Consider the following 19,562-nt stretch of genomic DNA (forward strand, 5'->3'; position numbering starts at 1 on the left):
CATTCACACCTACAGACAATTTAAAGTCTTCAGTTAAATTAACAAGTATGCTTTTGAAATGTGGTAGGAAGCCGGAGAACCCAGAGAAAAACCACGCAAGCACGGGGAGAAAATGCAAATTCCACAAAGCCCAAGCCCAAATTGGAAACTCAAACCTCAAAACTGTGAGATAATCTATCGGATTTGCAAACAAATGTCCGACCGTGCCGCCTGGACGCTAAACCATAAAACAATAATTCTGCGCAAAATTTGTCATGTTCTTTCTTTTGCGCGCTTACCCAGTCAGTCATTCCATTCACCTACTATGCGGTTCCTCTTGTTCATTTCCTCCTGTTCCTTTCTCCCAACAGGGGATGGAGGTGTATACTGTACATGTAACTATACTTAAATTATCTCAGACTCTAAACCATTAAACACAATCCATTTGAATGAAAAATTTGAATGGTATTTGTATGTAGCAAAGGACATTTTGTGAGCAAAGTGGTGAATTTGTCTCTCCTGGGTTATGACAGTAAACAATTGTCAAACAGTGAGTTCCTCTTTGGGTATCAGTATATTGCTTAGGCCATCAAGAAAAAAAAGAACAATTCTACACTCAATTTTAGCACTTTCATATTTTAGCACTTTCATTCTCCATTCATTTAATAATTCATCCATTTCATTTAATATCCAGTTAAAGTGTAAACTGTATGTGTGCTATTGGCTTCCCCCTACAACCATCCTCATTGCCTCTCAACTCACCCCTTCACTGGTCCCCAGTTACTTGTTCAGATACCACCCTACACACATACAACAATACTTTCCCTCACACCATCTCAGTATCCAGCTCCGGAAACTAGTACAGTCATCAATCATCAAGCTAGCCGTCACAATGAAACACTCATATACACACACACTTGCACATATGCATGCACACACACACACACACACACACAAGCACACACACACACTTTCTGTCCTCTTGTGTCATTGTCATTTTTTCTATTTGTAATTTTTATTACAAATACAGCTACATCTATTCTCTTACATTTACCCAAATTTGCTCCACTTAATAAGGCCTCCCCAGTGAACTTGTTCTAATTAAGATGTGTAGTGTTGGAAATATGATTACTTCATGATGACATAAAAACCCGTCTGCAGGACTGTTGGAAAAATGACATCCTGTCATTTACAGGTTTTTAAAAAGATGAAACTGGTGACTGTTCTTCATTTCCACATGAAAGGGATCCATGCCTCTGCATGCATATACTGTGCACCTGTGCATGAAAGAGTGAAAAGAAACAAGATGCCAATAAGGTGAAATATTTCTGTATTTATGATTGTGTGGTGTGTATGCTGTGCATGTGTGCATAAACATACAGTACAAATATGTGTTTGTGTTTAAGTATGCAGTGAGCTTGTGTCTTGCCTCAGTTTGCTAACACTTTTAAAGGAGACATATTATGCCTGAATTTTAATAATTTAAAAGAGTTACCAAGTGTCTTTAATGACATGTCTGTGACATTATTCCCTCAAAATACCCTAAGGATCAAGAATTACAGCACACACATTATATACACTACACTATTTTTGCCTTGATGAAATTAGGCTGTTTTGAGGGAGTGGTCCTGTGTCGAACAAATAAGCCACTGCTTACTCCGCCCCGTTGTATTGCTGGGAGAATGCTGAGTACGGCTTTCGTTCCAATGACAACTGGGTGCGAAGCGTCGTGATGAGGCAAGCAGCAAAATTGTATTATCATAATTCACCATAATTTAGAAAGGCTGGTCTTACAAATTTTCAGAAATAGTCAGCACACAAAATATTTACTTCGATGTGTAAATTCACACTTGATAAGTGGCCAGACATTTCAAAGAACATTATTAACATCTGAATATTAATAACATCTGAACAATTTCAATTAAAATAAAAAAATAAAACTATGTCCCTTTACTTGCAAGCTACGAAATGACTGTTTGAAACTTAAATGTAGTTTTGTGTATGAGATGGGCAGGTGACTTTAACATTTATGTTTGTAATAATAATTTCATTTATATGTTCCTGTTAATATAGTTAATGATTACTGAAGCCAATCTGATTCATTCTGTGAAGCCAACTCATATGCATTAACTTACTCAAACAAATAAGAATCAAAATAATTCATCCATCCATCGTTTGTATCGCTTTATCCTCACAAGGGTCGCGGGCGTGCTCAGGCCTATCCCAGCTACCTTTGGGTGAGAGGCGGGGTACACCCTGAACTGGTTGCCAATCGCAGGGCACATATAAACAAACAACCATTCGCGCACACATTCACACCTACGGGCAATTTAGAGTCTTCAATCAACCTACCATGCATGTTTTTCGGATGTGGGAGGAAACCGGAGTGCCCAGAGAAAACACACTGCCACGGGGAGAACATGCACACTCCACACAGGCAAGGCCGGGATTTGAATCCCGGTCGTCAGAAATGTGAGGCAGATGTGCTAATCAGTCGTCCACCGTGCCGCCCAAAATAATTCACCATAAAATAATTAAATATGGATGATGTTAATTAATTAAGCTCTTTTTGGTCATCAAATCCAGATGTAAAGTATTCTAGCTTTGGATGAGCTGTCAATAAAAAGGTCAATAATATTGGAACATCCCACAAGTGAGCAGGCAAAATGAAGAACAGGTGGGTGTCATGATTGGGTATAAAAGGAGCTTCCCTGAATTGCTCAGTCATTCACAAGCAAAGATGGGGCGTGAGAAAATAGTCGAACGGTTTAAGGACAATGTTCCTCAACGTACAATTGCAAGGAATTTAGGCATGTCATCATCTACGGTCCATAATATCATCAAAAGGTTCAGAGAATTTGGAGAAATCACTGCATGTAAGCGGCAAGGCCGAAAACTAACATTGAATGCCGGTGACCTTCGATCCCTCAGGAGGCACTGCATCAAAAACTGACATCAATGTGTAAAGCATATCACCGCATGGGATCAGGAACACAAAACCAATGTCAGTAAATACAGCACTTGCATCCGTAAGTAAGTGCAACTTGCAACTCTATTATGCAAAGCAAAAGCCATTTATCAACAACACCCAGAAACGCCGCCGGCTTCTCTGGGCCCGAACTCATCTAAGATGGACTGATGAAAAGTGGAAAAGTGTTCTGTGGTCCGACGAGTCCACATTTCAAATTGTTTTTGGAAATAGTGGATGTTGTGTCCTCCAGGCCAAAAAGGAAAAGAACCATCCGGTCTGTTATGGACGCAAAGTTCAAAAGCCAGCATCTGTGATTGTATGGGGGTGTGTTCGTGCCAATTGCATGGGTAACTTACACATCTGTGAAGGCACCATTAATGCTGAAAGGTACGTACAGGTTATGAAGAAACATATGCTGCCATCCAAGCAACGTCTTTTTCATGGATGCGCCTGCTTATTTCACCAAGACATTGCCAAACCACATTCTGCACGTGTTACAACAGCGTGGCTTCGTAGTAAAAGAGTGCGGGTACTAGACTGGCCTGCCTGCAGTCCAGACCTGTCTCCCATTGAAAATGTGTGGCGCATTATGAAGCGTAAAATACGACAACGGAGACCCCGGACTCTTGAACAGCTGAACCTGTACATCGAGCAAGAATGGGAAATAATTCCACCTATAAAGCTTCAACGATTAGTGTCCTCAGTTCCCAAACGTTTATTGAATGTTTTTAAAAGAAAAGGTGATGTAACACAGTGGTAAACATGACCCTGTCACAGCTTTTTTGGAATGTGTTGCAGCCATAAAATTCTAAGTCTGATCCATTACTTTTGCTCACTTGAAAAGTGGGTTGCTCCAAACAAAAAGTGCTCTGTCCTGAGTTGTTTAACACATCGCAATGTAAATACCATGAAATAAAATCTGGAATTCTGAGCTTTTAGGGTTAGGTCATATTCATCTTTTGAGCTGAAACCCAAATGTCTTCTGTATATAACAAAAACAAAGGAATTGACCTTGCCTTTCTAATACTTTTGGAGGGGACTGTATATCCCACCGGGTCATTACGGGGCTTTGCTTTCCACCCTGTGACGAGAGGCACTAGCCACCGGTTCGCTCGTGAGCTTCTCGGACATGACACCGTGGACAGTAGCATATGTCATTAAGCCTGTGGCTCAAACCACAACTATACCAACACCAATTCCAATGATGTTGGGACATTGTGTTAAACAATAAAAACAGAATACAATGATTTGAAAATAATTTTCAACCAATCTTGAATTGAATACACTACAAAGAAAAAATATTTGATGGTCAAATTGATGAACGTTACTGTTTTGGCAAATATTGTCTCATTTTGAATTTGATTGTTCCAAAAAAAGCTGTGACGGGCAACAAAAGACTGGGAAAGTTGAGGAATGCGTAAAAACACCTGTTTGGAACATTCCACAGGTGAACAGGTAAATTGGAAACAGGTGCGTGTCATGATTGGGTATAAAAGGAACATACACGAAAGGCTCAGTTGTTCACAAGAAAGAATGGGGCAAGGTTCACCACTTGGTGAACAACTGCGTGAGCAAATTGTTCAACATTTTAAGAACATTTGTCAATGTATGGTTGTAAGGAATTTAGGGATTTCATTATCAACGGTCCTTAATATCATCAAAAGATCCAGAGAATGTTGAGAAATCTCTGCACGTCAGCAACAAGGCTGAAAACCAGATGGTGACCTCATCCCCCCAATCCCCCAGGGGGCACTACATTAAAAAACAGCATCATTGTGTCAAGGATTTTGCTAGATGGGCTCAGGAGCGCTTCAGAAAATTATTGTCAGTTAATACAGTTTATCACTACATCTACAAATGCAAGTTAAAACCCAACCATGCAAAGTGAAAGCCATGTTTCAACAATACTCAGAAATGGCTTCTTTGGGCCTGACCTCATTTGAGATGGACTGACACAAAGTGGAAAAGTGTACTGTGGTCTGACGAGTCCACATTTCAAATTATTTTAGGAAATCATGGAGGTTGTGCCCTCCCGGCCAAAGAGGAAAAGAACCATTTGGATTGATATCAGCGCAAAGTTCAAAAGCCAGCATCTGTGCTGCTCTTGGAGTGTGTTAGTGCCCATGGCATGGGTAACTTTCATATCTGTGAAGGTAAAATTAACCCTGAAAGGTACATAACATGTTTTGGAGCAACATATGCTGCCATGCAAGCAACCTATTTTTCAGGGAAGTCCCTGCTTATCTCAGTAATACAAAGTCAAGCCACATTCTGCAGGTGTTACAGCAGCCTGGCTTTGTAGTAAAAGAGTGCGAGCGCGAGACTAGGTGACCAGCAGTCCAGACTTGTCTCCCATTGAAAATGTGTGGTGTATTATGAAGCGCAAAATACGATAACGGAGACCCCAGACTGTTGAGCAACTGACGATATACAGTACATCAAGCAATAATGCAAAATAATTCCACCTACAAAGCTTCTACAATTCGTGTCCTTTGTTCTCAAACAGTGAGTGTTGTTAAAAAGGTGCGGTAAAATGTCCCTGTCCCAGCTTTTTTGGAGGCATCAACAAAAAAAACAAAGTTTTTTTAGTTTGACCATTACATAGCTTGTCTTTGTAGTGCAGTCAATTGAAAATAGGTTGAAATGGATTTTCACATCATTGGGATTTAGATTTTTATATAGAACATGTTACGGAAGCCTGAATAATGCAAAATACATAACACTTTGACATTTTAACAACACCACCAAGATATTCTGTAAATAGCTGGTCACCCAAGTGCATCACTGGGCGCCGTTTTAGCTACTCTGAATGGTGAAAAACAGTTTAACACTATCTATCCACAAATGAATACTACAGAGTTCTCAGTCACTTTTTCAACAATTACCTTCAAACATTTATGTATTTAGAAACAAATCTCTGAATTCAATATACAGGGGCTATAATTTAAGAAGGAGAGCAAACCGTACGATGATGGGGGAACCATATTATCTCTGACAGGCAAAAAAGAGTAAGAAGGAGACCAGAACGACTGTGGAAATAAAATAGATTGCTAACTTTACCTCTCCTTACGTTGGCCAATTCCATGTTTTCCAAGTAGGTGGGTGCTGAGGTGTTTCTTCATCACAAAGGCCCATCTATATGAACAAACAATCAAACAAACAAAAAGGGCAGGAGTCAACGACATAGCAATCTCAATGCACTGTTTGACACATGAACACAGAACATACAGTAAGTATTTATCATGTTCAGTCTTTGCCTCGGTCAGGTTTCACTTTAAACTTTTTTTTTTTTTTTTTTTACCACATCTTGTGTATTAACGTGAAAGAATTGTGCACAAATGCATGTACCCAAAATGCTCGGGTCTGGAGTACATCGAGCAGCATGCACACAAAGTAAAAAACATAACTAAACTAAACTAAACCAAAACATGGAGTAGCAATAGGCCCAAAACCACCACCATGTTCTGACTTTTCCTGATTTTTTTTGTGTGTGTGTCTCCTAAACAGCACATGAAAAAATAATGAATGGATGTCAGGACTAAATACTCAGACATATCAGCTGCTTCCACAGTGTTTTCATCCCCTGGCCTTTTCATTTAGCACCATCACTTCCAATTATTGTGGAACAGAGAGACAATGACCACATCTAAGAAATGAGGATGGAGCTACTGTACATGAAAGAGACCAAGGGACAGTCATGTGGTTGACACTGTCACTGCGGAAACTCAGGTCCTCCTTTACAATGCTCTTTCCAATTCTTTTCACTTTCCCCTATTCTGACTTGATCATTATTCTATTTTTTCCCCGGCGGGTCAGTGTGTTTTGCTACCAGGAGTCAGTCTGTCAAGGAGCAAAAGCATAATTATTTCACCATTTATGTTGCCATGTCAGATTGAACCGACTAACATTTGGACAGACGCGCACGTGCACTCTCATACACACACGCACACACAAACACACACACAGCTGTGTGTCCCCCCAACATGGGCCATCATCAATGCCCTTGAGGCAAATGCTACCTAACACCACCATATAAATATTCAAACATGTTCAAATGTCTTGCCTCATTATAATCACTCTACATTTTCTCAAGCCTTTTCTAACTCAATCCATCTAGAATGTTGCCTCAAAGTCAATCTGGGGGAGAGACTTTGACTAAATCTTGCAGACTCCCTAAAGGAACGCTGATAAACTCAAAAATACTGCAAAGTTATGGCCAGCTAAAAGAGCCTTTGATTAATGGTCTCATAACAGTGGATATAAAAACACACCCCTGTTGAAATGTCAGGTTTTTGTGATATAAAAAATTACTGAAATTTATCGTGTATAATGTGCACCCATGTATAATACGCACCCCCAAAGTTGACCTTAAAATTCTGGAAAGCCCTTCTACTATGTATCTATGTATAATAGATTTTTACAATGCATGATTTTGCTTCTACGCATTTGATTAAAACATGAAGTATATCTGTATTTTGTTAGTTTTTTCAAAGAATTATTCTGGTTAAGCACTTTATTTGAACACATAATACTTTATTTTAATTTACTTGCTTTTATTTTGAAATTCATAGCCCTACTTTTATTTAGTAAATTAGAAAACACACAGTTGTGCTCATATGTTTGATTACCCATGCAGAATTTGTGTGTACAATTATTTCATAAAATAGTTCATTTGTATTTAATTTACTATTATTTTAACCTTTAACTATCCTGGTAATGCTATTGACAACAGATTCTCATTTGCAATATCGACCTAGCTGCATACAGCAAAGTGATATAGTTACATATTAATTTACAATGGTAATGGTTCGAGGAATGTCAGGCTGAATGGTCGGCCCCCATACATTTTCACCTGACCAAATCTGGCCCTCTTTGCAAAACGTTTGGACACCACTGGGCTACACCTTTTGCATAACCTATAGGTGGCGGTGGCATATTAGAATGAAAGTGTACACCTTTTTCATTACCTCTAGGTGGTGGTGGCATATTGGAATTCAAGTGTACAGCTTTTTCATATCGTCTCGATGACGGCATACATTTAGAAAATGTGAAAGTATTTTTCCATTTTCCCCTATAACTATGTATAATGTGCACTATTGACTTTTGACAATTCTTTGAGGAAAGAAATGTGCATCATACACGAGAAATTACGGTAAAGCAATATAAATAATTTTTATATAAATAGATAAATAACTTTTTCGACAATGAATTTGACCTATAACCTGTACAACTTACATAATATGGTTGTAGAAGTGTGTGTAGAAGTGTCCTCTTATTACTCGGGATGTGGCTGCATTCACCGTTAACAAATCACATAAAAATTCAGCTGAACTTTATTTGGGGTTCATCAGTGGCACTCGAAATGGCAGTTGTGTGCTGACGCCCATTTAACATGAGTTTGAAAGTGATTGGTTAATTCTGAACATTCACATCCTCAGTTATAAGAGGGTGTGAATACATTGTCAGTTATTTTTACTTACCCCTTCTAAAATATTCTTTTCCCATTTGAATTGTACAGGTTTTGTTTTTTACATATATACAAAACAACTAGTATTTGAATAGTGGTGTGCAGACATTTTATAATCCACTTTATATAATGAAACAAACAGCATAATTCATATATTTTAGAGCAGGTGCTGTTGATGGATCCAAAAAAAAGCAACGCCTTGAGAACATTAATGCTGTGTGTGTTTGTGTGTAATGTGCTTGTTTAAGTTGTTGTGTTTAGAAGAGAAGAGAAAAAAGAGCTTGCAAACCTCTGTGAATTATGTATTACAGCTGTCCTTCATAAACCTAATTACAGAGCGCTGAAAGGCAAGAGGGGCAATTTACATATGTGCATGAAAGACAAGTCATATGCAAAATATCATTTTAATTAGCAGTCCTTGATAGCGAGGGGTACAAATCAAACTAGCATGTTGTGGCATTCTCATCTTTGCCATTTTTTTCTACTAGATTTATCTCAGAATACTGCAAGTAAGATGGGTAATGCCCTGAGGATGCTCCTCGCACAAACTACACAAAGACAGATGCTGTTTGAAAACAGAAATGCATAATAAGACTATGCACAAGAACCACACAGAAAAGCAACAACTTAATTCTCAGCAAATGGTCGAATCACATATAAATTGTCACAATTGTCACTACATGTGTTTATCTAATATACACTAACTGCTTTTTCGATACTGTTGATATGCAGTGCAGGGTGCATCTAAATAAACACTGATCAAGATGCAAATACATTTATATCTTAAGTATCCAATTAAGCATACTGTACATACATATATCCATAATCGTATAAAAGACCCCATATCCAAATGTTAAAAGGGAAATTAATTTGTTAGTCAGTCCACTGCTTTTTTGTGCGTGTGGATTCTCTGCCATTCAGGTCAAGGCCTTAGCTTGTTGTCCTGCTGCCTTGGGCTGCATCATCAACCTGAACCATCAGCCTTGATGGTTATTGTAACAAAGGGATACTTTAAACATGCCATTCATTCTTATCAATTATTTCCCCCCCGTGAAATTAGCAAATAAGGCTGTGCCAATGCCCTCCAGGGAGTCTCATAATATCCATAGAAGATATGGAAAAAAGAAAAGAAAAAGAAAGACAGAGGCCGTGGTGTTTCACGTTCGACTTTCCCTTCAGACTAATCGCCGCGCCACAGCTCGTTAGTTCCGTGACGTGCCGGAGCTTTACCGATAAGCATTGGAGACACGGCTCAATTACCCACACTTACAATCTTTCTCTCTCTTTTCCCTCCCACCGGCTGACGATGAAGAGATAACGTGTCAATATTTGATACAAACAACTTCATTTGACTAATGGTGTTCCTCGATAGGCCCATCTACAGGTCTGGAAGCAATGTAAGATCTAAGAAAAGGCCCTAAGAAGCACTTGGCTTAGACATATTGTTGTCTAACCCCCAATCTGCACAAACTTACTCTGCACAAGTCATGCCGCAATAGAGGTAACAGAGGTGACATAGATTAATATACCAACTTATTTCTAGGAACTGGACACCTGTTCTGCATTTCATGACTTCAAGCAAAATTTCAGAATTACAGTATATCAAAAAACAACATCTCTCCAGTGATGGACATATGGCTCAACTTTGGGTTCTTTCTTTTACCTACTGTACCTTTTTTACTTTAATTAGTACATAGCAGGACAGGAACGGTTTTTCAAAACGGTCCAAACCGTTCGGTTCAACTGTTTCGTTTTGGTTCGCATATGTCCCGTTCGGTTCGGCACGTGCAAATTATTTTTTTTACTCATTTACCAATTATGCAAAGTAGAGATAATGCCCCTAAAACCCTAAATCTGAATGCAGATGAGGAAGCGAAGCAGCATAGCAAGTGGTCAGTTGTGAAGAGAAAACAAAGTTTTTGAGCTGTCTTTTTTGTATGTTACTTCTATGTGACAGATTTACTGTAGATAGTAAGGTTAGGGAGCAACTGAGATCAACTATACTGTAGATAGTAAGGTTAAGGATCAACTGAGTTACCGTAATTTCTCGTGTATAATGCGTACTCCCCCCTAAAAATTGTCAAAAGTAAATAGTGCGCATTATACATAGGTATAGGGGCAAATGGGAAAAAACTATCACATTTTATAAAAGTATGCCGCCATCTAGTGGTTATGAAAAAGCTGAACACTTTCATTCCAAAATGCCACCGCCACCTAGTGGTTATAAAAAAGGTGTAGCCTACACTTTCATTCCAATATGACGTACGTATGACTGCATATATGTACAGTTGTGCTCATAAGTTTACATACCCTGTCAGAATTTGTGAAATATATATATATATATATATATATATATATATATTTTTTTTTTTTTTTTTTTAATATGACTGATGACTGAAGAGGGTTTTCCAGAATTTATAGGTCAACTTTGGGCGTGCGTATTATACATGGGTGCGCATTATACACAAGAAATTACGGTAATTTAATTTGATCATCTCTCTTTCTGTATGCTTTAAGATACTATTTTCGAAGAACATTGCTCTAAACTTGTATTGATATTAATGTTAAGTGAAATAGAATAGCTGCTAACTAATGGCACAGATTTGTTCTGTGTGGACTGATTGCTGATTGATCAATCAAAGACATGAGCAGCAAAACAACTGTCAGTTGCATGTTCCAAAGCTTTTGTTCACGTTAAATTTGGTTGGGTTCAAACATTAAGTGCTGTTTCTTCTAAGTTGTGTATGAGATCGAGATGTAAAAACCTGGAAATAAAAGCTTGTCTCATATCCAGCACAGCAAAACAGCAAAAATAAAGGACTTCACCCTACTGTTTCGATACTTTTAGAGGAGCGTGTACACTAAATACTACCTAGATCATTCCTGAGCCACTCTGCCCGTAATAAGCACATTTGTAGTTGATATACTTATGGACAATAGGCTTTGTTTTGGTATGCCAGACTTATTCTATTAAATAATTTAGTGTAAAGACATTGGAAAATGTATGTGAGAGCAGCCAGATAAAGGAACCACTCATTCCTCTCCCAGTGAAGATGCCAAACTTTGGCTTGAAAGCACAGACCTGCCATGATGGGGAGAATAACATAGGAGGATAGAATGAGATCCAGCACTTAGCTGCAGACCTTTTTGAGGTGAGGCACCAAACCCACAGACAGATTGTGAAATGGTCTGCTAGGCCTCCACCTGCTGCTTTAATGTCACAGCTGGATCGCCCTCCATCCCTCACTGACTCAGACTGCCATCAGCACCAGGTAGCTCCCCTTTGTACACTCCTCCCTCACTCTCGTTTTCCTTCATGTGCATCTTTTTCTGAGACGACAAACTTTATCTGTAACACATTGTATTACTACTCCACATGGCTTTTTCTCTCTCTTTGACAGACTTTATCATCAATTCTAGGTGCAGCTTTTTTTCCCACTTACCTTACCCTCTCTTCAGCTGTCCTGTCACTAGTTGTTCATAAAAGCCAGGCTCTTTAAGAATGAAACATGATTTAGGTGGTCTTAATTTTAAACAAGGAATTAAAATAACATCTGGCAGATAATGTAATAACTGACAAGATTTAAAAAATATATGTGGACAGGCATTCGGGCATGCCTCTTCATGAACTAATTCGCCAATTTAGAGAAAAGGTACACTTCTGGAGCTCTTTTCTAAAATGCTATAAATTCATTTTACAAACAATATTTTCCTGATGAAAGAATTAATAGTTTTTATTTAAAAAAGAGAACATGCTGTGGATTTCTTTATAACTTAACTATATAACTTAACTAACTTATTCAGTTTGGCAAAGAGTATGACCAAACACAAGACATCATCGGTATAGTTAAGTAAATTTTGTTTGTATAACACAACAGAGCTTATCTCAAGGGAATTTACATATGAAGAAGCTTGGCTCTTCTAGAAGCATGCTCCACACACATTAACATAAACCAACAAGGGTTATGTGTAACCAGCTTCCGCATTCGGAAAAACAGGACGAAGCACTTCCTTCTGGTTCAGGTCACTGGCGGAGCGGTATCGCAGGAGACCGGGACAAAGTGATGATATCATATAAAAATGATATACATGCATTTAAGGTTTGTCTGAAGACACCAGCGATAAAGAAAATAATATTCTAGCAAGTTCAAGTTCAAACTATCATGTCATGAGTGATCAGCCTGTAGTTATCGCTGTGTACACACGAGTCCACCAACCTGTTTTCCGGTTTGGTCAGATGACATTCTGCATAAGGCCTACTGGACCCCACATGAGCAAGCACTTGGTTTACTCTTAAACAAAACAAAACAAAAAAACACCGCTGCCTCTTGAATGCCAGAATGCCTTTACTCAAGCTAAATTGTCTGCTCCATAGAACTGTCAAACGTACCCATGAATGAAAAATACGTGATATAATTTAATTAGATAAAATTTGGCTCCGTGATTCAGAGCGCTGCCATTTTGGATTGTTTATAACACTGCTTCAATCCCTATTGGATGAAACGGAGATAGCACGGCAGTTAATACACTATGTACACATTAGAATGGCATGATAAGATTGTATTTTTATTTTTTGATTTTTACTTAATTGTGTTTTAGCTCTTTACTTACATTACTTTTTAGTTTAACTTCCCATCTTGTGTAAAACTTGCCAAAGTAATATTTCAGCGCAAAAACAAAGCTAATATCCTTAGTAAATGGAAATAAATGATTCCTTCCTTTCTTTTTAACCCATCCTCGAAGAGTGAAAACATTGGAGGTAAGTAAAAATGTCTCATCTGAGAAGCTTTGACAGGCAAGTGAATTGACAGAAGAAGAGAAACTGACACTTGGCTGACAGCAAGCCTGCAGCGCTGAGATGTCAGACAAACATAGAAACAGACAGGAACAAGAAGACAGAAGATAAGACATTTGCTGATCGACAGTCACTGCCTCATGACAGTAGAACTCAGTAATAAGGACTGAGAAGTCTGGATTCTACCAAGTCTGAAAGAGTTAAATGTTTTACAGTGATTTCAATCATGTCATGCAATTGATATGAGAATAAAAGCTTTCTTTTCATACCATAACAATCTTTAAATATGTACCAAAATGTAATGTTTGGACTATGGTCCACCCCACAATTAAGTTAATCAATTAAACGCCAGGATGACAGATAAACTGCATCAAATATAAACTGATGCGTGGAGCAATGGCAAAACCAGTTTGCAATGCTGTCGCTTTGCTTGACGGAAGCAAGAGGTGACTTTGCATCAATATCGGTCAGGCCCTTAAGAGATCCACTAAGAGAGATATCCCAATCACGTAACAGATATAGGGGAGGAAATAAATAAATAAAACATCCAAATTGATGTTGTTTTCCTTCCTGCGTTGAAGCAAAGCAAGCACTTGATCAACTCTAACATGAGCTTCATAGAAAAAATAAAAGGGAGTGTTTCCTTGACGACTGACCAATGTAAAGCATCTGAATGAAACCGACACCATTTCTTGATGCTCCATTTTTGAGTGTGTACCTATGTGCATGTGCGTGTGTCCTCTACTCTAAGAGGAGGTACATTAAAAGCTCACTTTGCTTCACCAAAGGGGTGTTTGGATCATCTGCTGAGGCAGGTGATGGAGCTTGACGGAGTGATTGAGGCAAAGTTGTCATCGGTGGTGGCGACGCCCCATCGGGTTTCCAGCTCCAGCGCACAGTTCCATTAAAGGATCATTTAGAGGCAGACCAAGTTCCACCTGCATGTGTGCACTGCAAACCATAATGTGAGATGAAAAAAGACATTTCCAAGCTATGGGAGTGGAAGGAGAAAAAAAAAATCTCTCTCTCATTCTCTTTCTGTGTGTGTCTGTCTGTCTGTGTGTATGTGTGTATATATATATATATATATATATATATATATATATATATATATATATATATATATAAAAAACCCTGTTCCTTCCCAACAGCATATTCCAATTTTGACGAGAATAGAAATTGATTAAGTAATCTATTATTGAAGACATCGTTGTGATGTGCCGATGGCAGTTTTAGTGTTAGGAAGCCTAAAGCTCAAAGAGTCATAGTAATGTTGAATATTAGGCCACTCAGCTTCATTATATTTTCTAATTAACTGCTTTGATTTGGTATTCAAATCTTAACTTGAAAAATGCTGAAAAGAGAATAGCAGTGTCCTTTGTTTGAGATGAAAGGAGAGGTGTATAATAATGAACAAGGTAGAGAAATTTTTTTCCATTGTTAATTATTATGATTTTCATTAGGGCAGCATTGAGGGTAGCACGTCTGCCTCACAGTGGAGAGGTTCTGAGTTTGAATCTCGACTCAGGTAAAAGGGCATCTCAACAGTATGCACAGCATCTATCTAACAACTAGTTGATTTGTATTTTGGCACAGTGGGACTCTGGAACCATAACCTTACAGTTATTTGTGTTACTGTAATGTGAAAATCACTTCTTTCTTTCTTTTAAGGAAAATGGTTTGAAAATGTTGGTTGTTAAGGGTGGTTAGCTGCTCTTGCAAATGTATACCTCCAGTTTTCCTTTCCAAACTCTCTGCAGAGCAGTTAAAGGTATGAAAAATACATGTGCTTTTCCCCCTCTCCTTTCCACTGTGCTGTGTTAAATCATTAAAAGAGAAGTCCTGCTCATTATCTCTCTAAACAAAACTCCTCTTATCCCAAATAAATCACAGTTGTGCAGCGCAACTAACAGCCGTGAAGGGATAAATTACAAAGCGCCGCTCTGGCAGCATTGGTATTTTAAAAAGCTTGCTGCACAATTTCTATGATGTGCAGTAATTTGTAATTCAGGTTTCCTTGTGTTTAAAGTGTTTTCTCCAGATGTGTATATTCTGGAATAGTGTGTTGTGTCCAGTCAATACTTAATGCAATCGCAGCAATAAATCAATTGCAAGTTAAAATTATTCAACAATGCAATCATTTTCAGCCCTGAAACAAATGCAACATTTGATAATAAAGTGAGATAATTAAGGTATTAGACTTAAATTAGAACATTTTTGCAGACTTTAACAACTGAACTGGTTCAACTAATATTAGTTTAAACTGATTCAAGGAAACACAGACTTCTTCTTCATGCAGTTATGTTTTACACATTTCAAGGACTGGGTGCTCGGTGAGGCCCCAATGACCCCAAACCCCATACCCAACCTCTCCTTGGCCCCCACTGGGCAGATTAAACTGCACTTGGGTCCTTTTAAAACAGTAAGCCTTCCCTTCTTATTCCTCTTGGGGATAAAAATCAACACAAGCCCTAAGACACCCCCACTTAAAAAAAGAGGAGAAAAAAAAAATCAGACCCATGATTTATTCAGTGTTTACTGTACACACGCTGTCTATCCTCTGAGAACAAATTAAATGAAAGAGTGTGAAAAAGAGGGAGAGCATGATGGATGAGAGAAAAGAAAAGAAAAATATCAAAATAAAACTTTTACATGAAACATGAAAATAAAATTCCTTTAATCCAGAGTTTTATACATGGTACAAGTTATTTGGAAGCTTGGTGTTCTAAAAATAGAACTGCACAGTCATAGACAACTACATTTTTATATTTGTTATGCAGTTGAGTCTTATTCCATTGATTCTTCAAAAATAAATAGTTCTGAATTGCTAAACTCCGTTTTATATAAGCATTTTGCCTCTGAAGACTACATTTAGACAAATTAGATGTGTAATGAAAACATGAAAACCACAGAGGTGTCTATGGGTGAAAAACAAGCAATTGTTAGACTGAGAGAAGATGGAGTCATTGCATCGAGCAAGTACAAGTAACTGACATAAAACAGACGAAGCAAAAAAGCAGTAAATGATGAGCTCTTTAAAGACCCTAAGCTATTAGTGCAATTAGCAACAACCTCTAAAGAGCAGGAGTAAAGGTCCTATTATTTCAAATATTTTGAATTTTCTTATGCAGATAAATGAGGGAACCAAAACATTAGAGGCACCTCTCACTATTATGCAGTGCACCCTCAACATCACTGCGAACTCCAACCTTAGGAATATATTGTCAGACAAATAACTTGCTAATAATGTCAATGGAAACTGAACATTATTATATTTGTAAAGGCATTTTTAATAAAGTTCATGCAATAATAGAAAATAAGTAAATCCATCCATTTTCAACACAGCTTATCCTGGTTAGGGTCGTGGGGCGCTGGAGCCTATCCCAGCTGACTTGTGGCGAAAGGCGGACTACAACCTTAACTGGTCGCCAGTCAGTCGCGGGGCACATATAGACACGGACAACCATTCGCACTCACATTCACACCGTCACTGAGTGGGAACTCAACCCATGCTGCCCACACCAAAGTCAGGCGAGTGTACCACTACACCATCAGTGATTAAATAAGTAAATATAAAATAATATTGTTAGCCGACAGGGAAAGCTTCGGAAATGGGTCTGTAAAGTGTTTTTCCATTTAGTTTTTGCAATACAGTTTATGGGCGCTGTGTTTGATTAGTGTACACTATATTAACCAAAGATATTGACTGTGTTAAAATGACAGAAGAAAGCCCAAGTTCTAAATGTTTGAAACCGCCTTAAAAAAACATTACTAAACTAAATTTGAATGGGGGCCAAAAAACTTTGACCTGTGTTCTGTGCACACACACACACATACACACACACGCACACACGTACACACACACACACACACACACACAAAAACATCTCTGCTGCAGCTGGCGTGCTGGTGGAGTCTGAGGCTGATGGACAACTATGAATCCATATCATACCGCAGTGGGGTATAACCCTTATGCCTCTTTGAAAGGCAACTAAGGCACACTCCAGTGCTTTAACACTGTGGTACTAATCTATCCATTCATCCATCCATCCATCCATCCATTTTCTGAGCCGCTTCTCCTCACGTGGGTCACTGGAGCCTATCCCAGCTATCATTGGGCAGGAGGCGGAGTACACCCTGAACCGGTTGCCAGGCAATCGCAGGGTACATACAAACAAACAACCATTCGCACTCAGATTCACACCTACGGGCAATTTAGAGTCGTCAATTAACCTAGCATGCATGTTTTTGGGATGTGGCAGGAAAAAGAGGTGCCCGGAGAAAACCCACGCAGGCACGGGGAGAACATGCAAACTCCACACAGGCGGTCCGCAGAACTGTGAGGCAGACACTCTAACTAGTTCTCCACCGTGCCGCTGGAACTGATCTAATATTTTTTTATTACCTGAAATTATGGTGTATTACGACTCTCATAACAAAAACTAGAAGTGTAGATGTACAATGTGGATGTTTATTGAGCACATATGAGATCAGTCATTTTCACTGGCTGCTATAAATTAAAAGTACTTTCTTTAAATCCTAGTGTGTTTCCTGACAGGTTTGGTGAGGTCTTCGGCATTAGAAAACAATGGACTTTTGGGACATTAAGCAATAGTACAACCTAGGAATACACAATACATTGTTAAAGTGCTATTATAACTGCTGTTGCCTCCCACTCAAATTGAACATACTGTACTCCCATCTCTTTGAAAAGCATGCTCACTCACACACTCACAAAGGATGTCTTTGTTTAGCTATCGCTGCTGTTGTCTTGACACCCACCATCTGCCACCCCAGTAACAGAGAAGAGTGAAGAGGGGTTTTAACAGGAAACTGTCCCCTTTATGCCCCCTTCCCCCACAAGCACACTTTGGAAGGTTTTAGTCAAACAAGTGCAGGCCTCCCTCCCACTCCTGCTTGTCTCAAATGCTTATACAAGTTGAAGCACTTCTCTCTAAAACATTTTTTATGTTCCCTAATCAATTTTAAAAGTCACATATTAAACATGCGTACGTGTGCATTTGAGTGTGTACGATGGCAGGGTTGAGAGGAGTTCTCCTCAGTCATCATCTACAGACACATGAATCACTGCGAACAACCACTCAAAAGTAAACGAATAAATAAATAAATAAGCAAATAAAGTATGTTATGCAGATGGGGGTGACAAAGCCTCCATCTCGCCCTGTTCTACAATGCACCCACCATTTATCACCTGCATATGCAAAGCGCCGTCTATGGTCCTTAGCATATTCGCATGTTATAATGAAGGCTTGCATGCAAATGAGGACGACCTTTTCCTTTTGGCTTTTTTTTTTTTTTCAACTCACATTTTTACAACCTTACATTAAGAGGAAGGGAGTGGAGAATAGTGGGTGTAATGGCTATTAGAGCAGAGGCTGAGTACTGTATGTGACGTTGTGATCTAAACTCAGGGATTCCGTAATTACGCTTATCTATTACCAGACGGTAGCTGTCAGAGCTCTTTATGGCATAGGACAGACTTTCACAGAGACTTTATTCATTAAAAGTGTCTGTGGTGAGGTAAATTCAGAGAAGAATGTACCAACACAGTGACATTGACTCAGATATGGACATTAGTATTGGACATGACAAAGGCATCAAGACCACTGAGGTATTGTACAGGCAGAAACATAGAATTAAAGTTAAGACGAGTCTCATTTTTAAACATATGTATTTCTTAAAATTGAATAGACATATGTTCAGTCACCTTGTTTTAAGAGCTAATCAATTATTGTATACACCAACTGTAACTGATAATTAAACCCAACTCAACTAACACCCAAAATATATGACGTTAAATATTTTATACAAGCCGTTATTTTTGCTTTAAAAAAAAAAAAAGCAAAAATAAAAAAACCTTCACCTCTTCTTTCCCATAGTGTCCCTAGTGACTAACAGAGGGGGGAGACAAGCCGTGATTTTTCTTCTCCCCTTGTGTCCAACAGGCGGGGTCCTGCAGTGGTCCAAAGTTAGCCTTCCTTATATGACTTTGAACTTCATCGACTGAGGCATAAATATTGAAATATTGAAATGAAAGATGTGGCAGACACAGAGGGGGTGAAATGATTGTGTGTGTGTGTGTGTTTGGGGTACGTGGAGGGAGAAAAGGATAAGATAGAGACAGGAAGAAACGATAGATGGGGGTGGGGGGTGGTAAGATGAGACAGGAGACCCACTGAGAGAAGCGACAAGGCCCTCACCCCTCTGCCAGGCTGCATTCTAGCAGGCCGACAGTTATGGATAGCAAACATTACTGCTGCTGGTAATTAAAGCAAAAACTAATACTGTCTCTTGGATGAGGGGGCTTCATAGTGAGTATCCATTTGTCA

General features: G+C 38.8%; 1 protein-coding gene across 2 annotated transcripts in view; it reads right to left on the reverse strand.

The window, feature by feature from the left end:
* The window catches only part of LOC133401199 (zinc finger protein 407-like), a 191,738-nt gene that overhangs the window by 101,279 nt on the left and 70,897 nt on the right, over positions 1-19,562 (reverse strand). Inside the window, exon 5 of one of the 2 annotated variants that reach the window (XM_061673890.1) lies at positions 6,011-6,085. The exons of the other annotated variant lie outside the window; for it this stretch is intronic. Coding sequence (XP_061529874.1) covers positions 6,011-6,085 — 75 coding nt within the window. The remainder of the gene's footprint in view (positions 1-6,010; positions 6,086-19,562) is intronic. 2 annotated transcript variants of the gene reach the window in all.

Source organism: Phycodurus eques, chromosome 4 (assembly GCF_024500275.1).
Source record: "Phycodurus eques isolate BA_2022a chromosome 4, UOR_Pequ_1.1, whole genome shotgun sequence".
Lineage (NCBI taxonomy): Eukaryota > Metazoa > Chordata > Actinopteri > Syngnathiformes > Syngnathidae > Phycodurus > Phycodurus eques.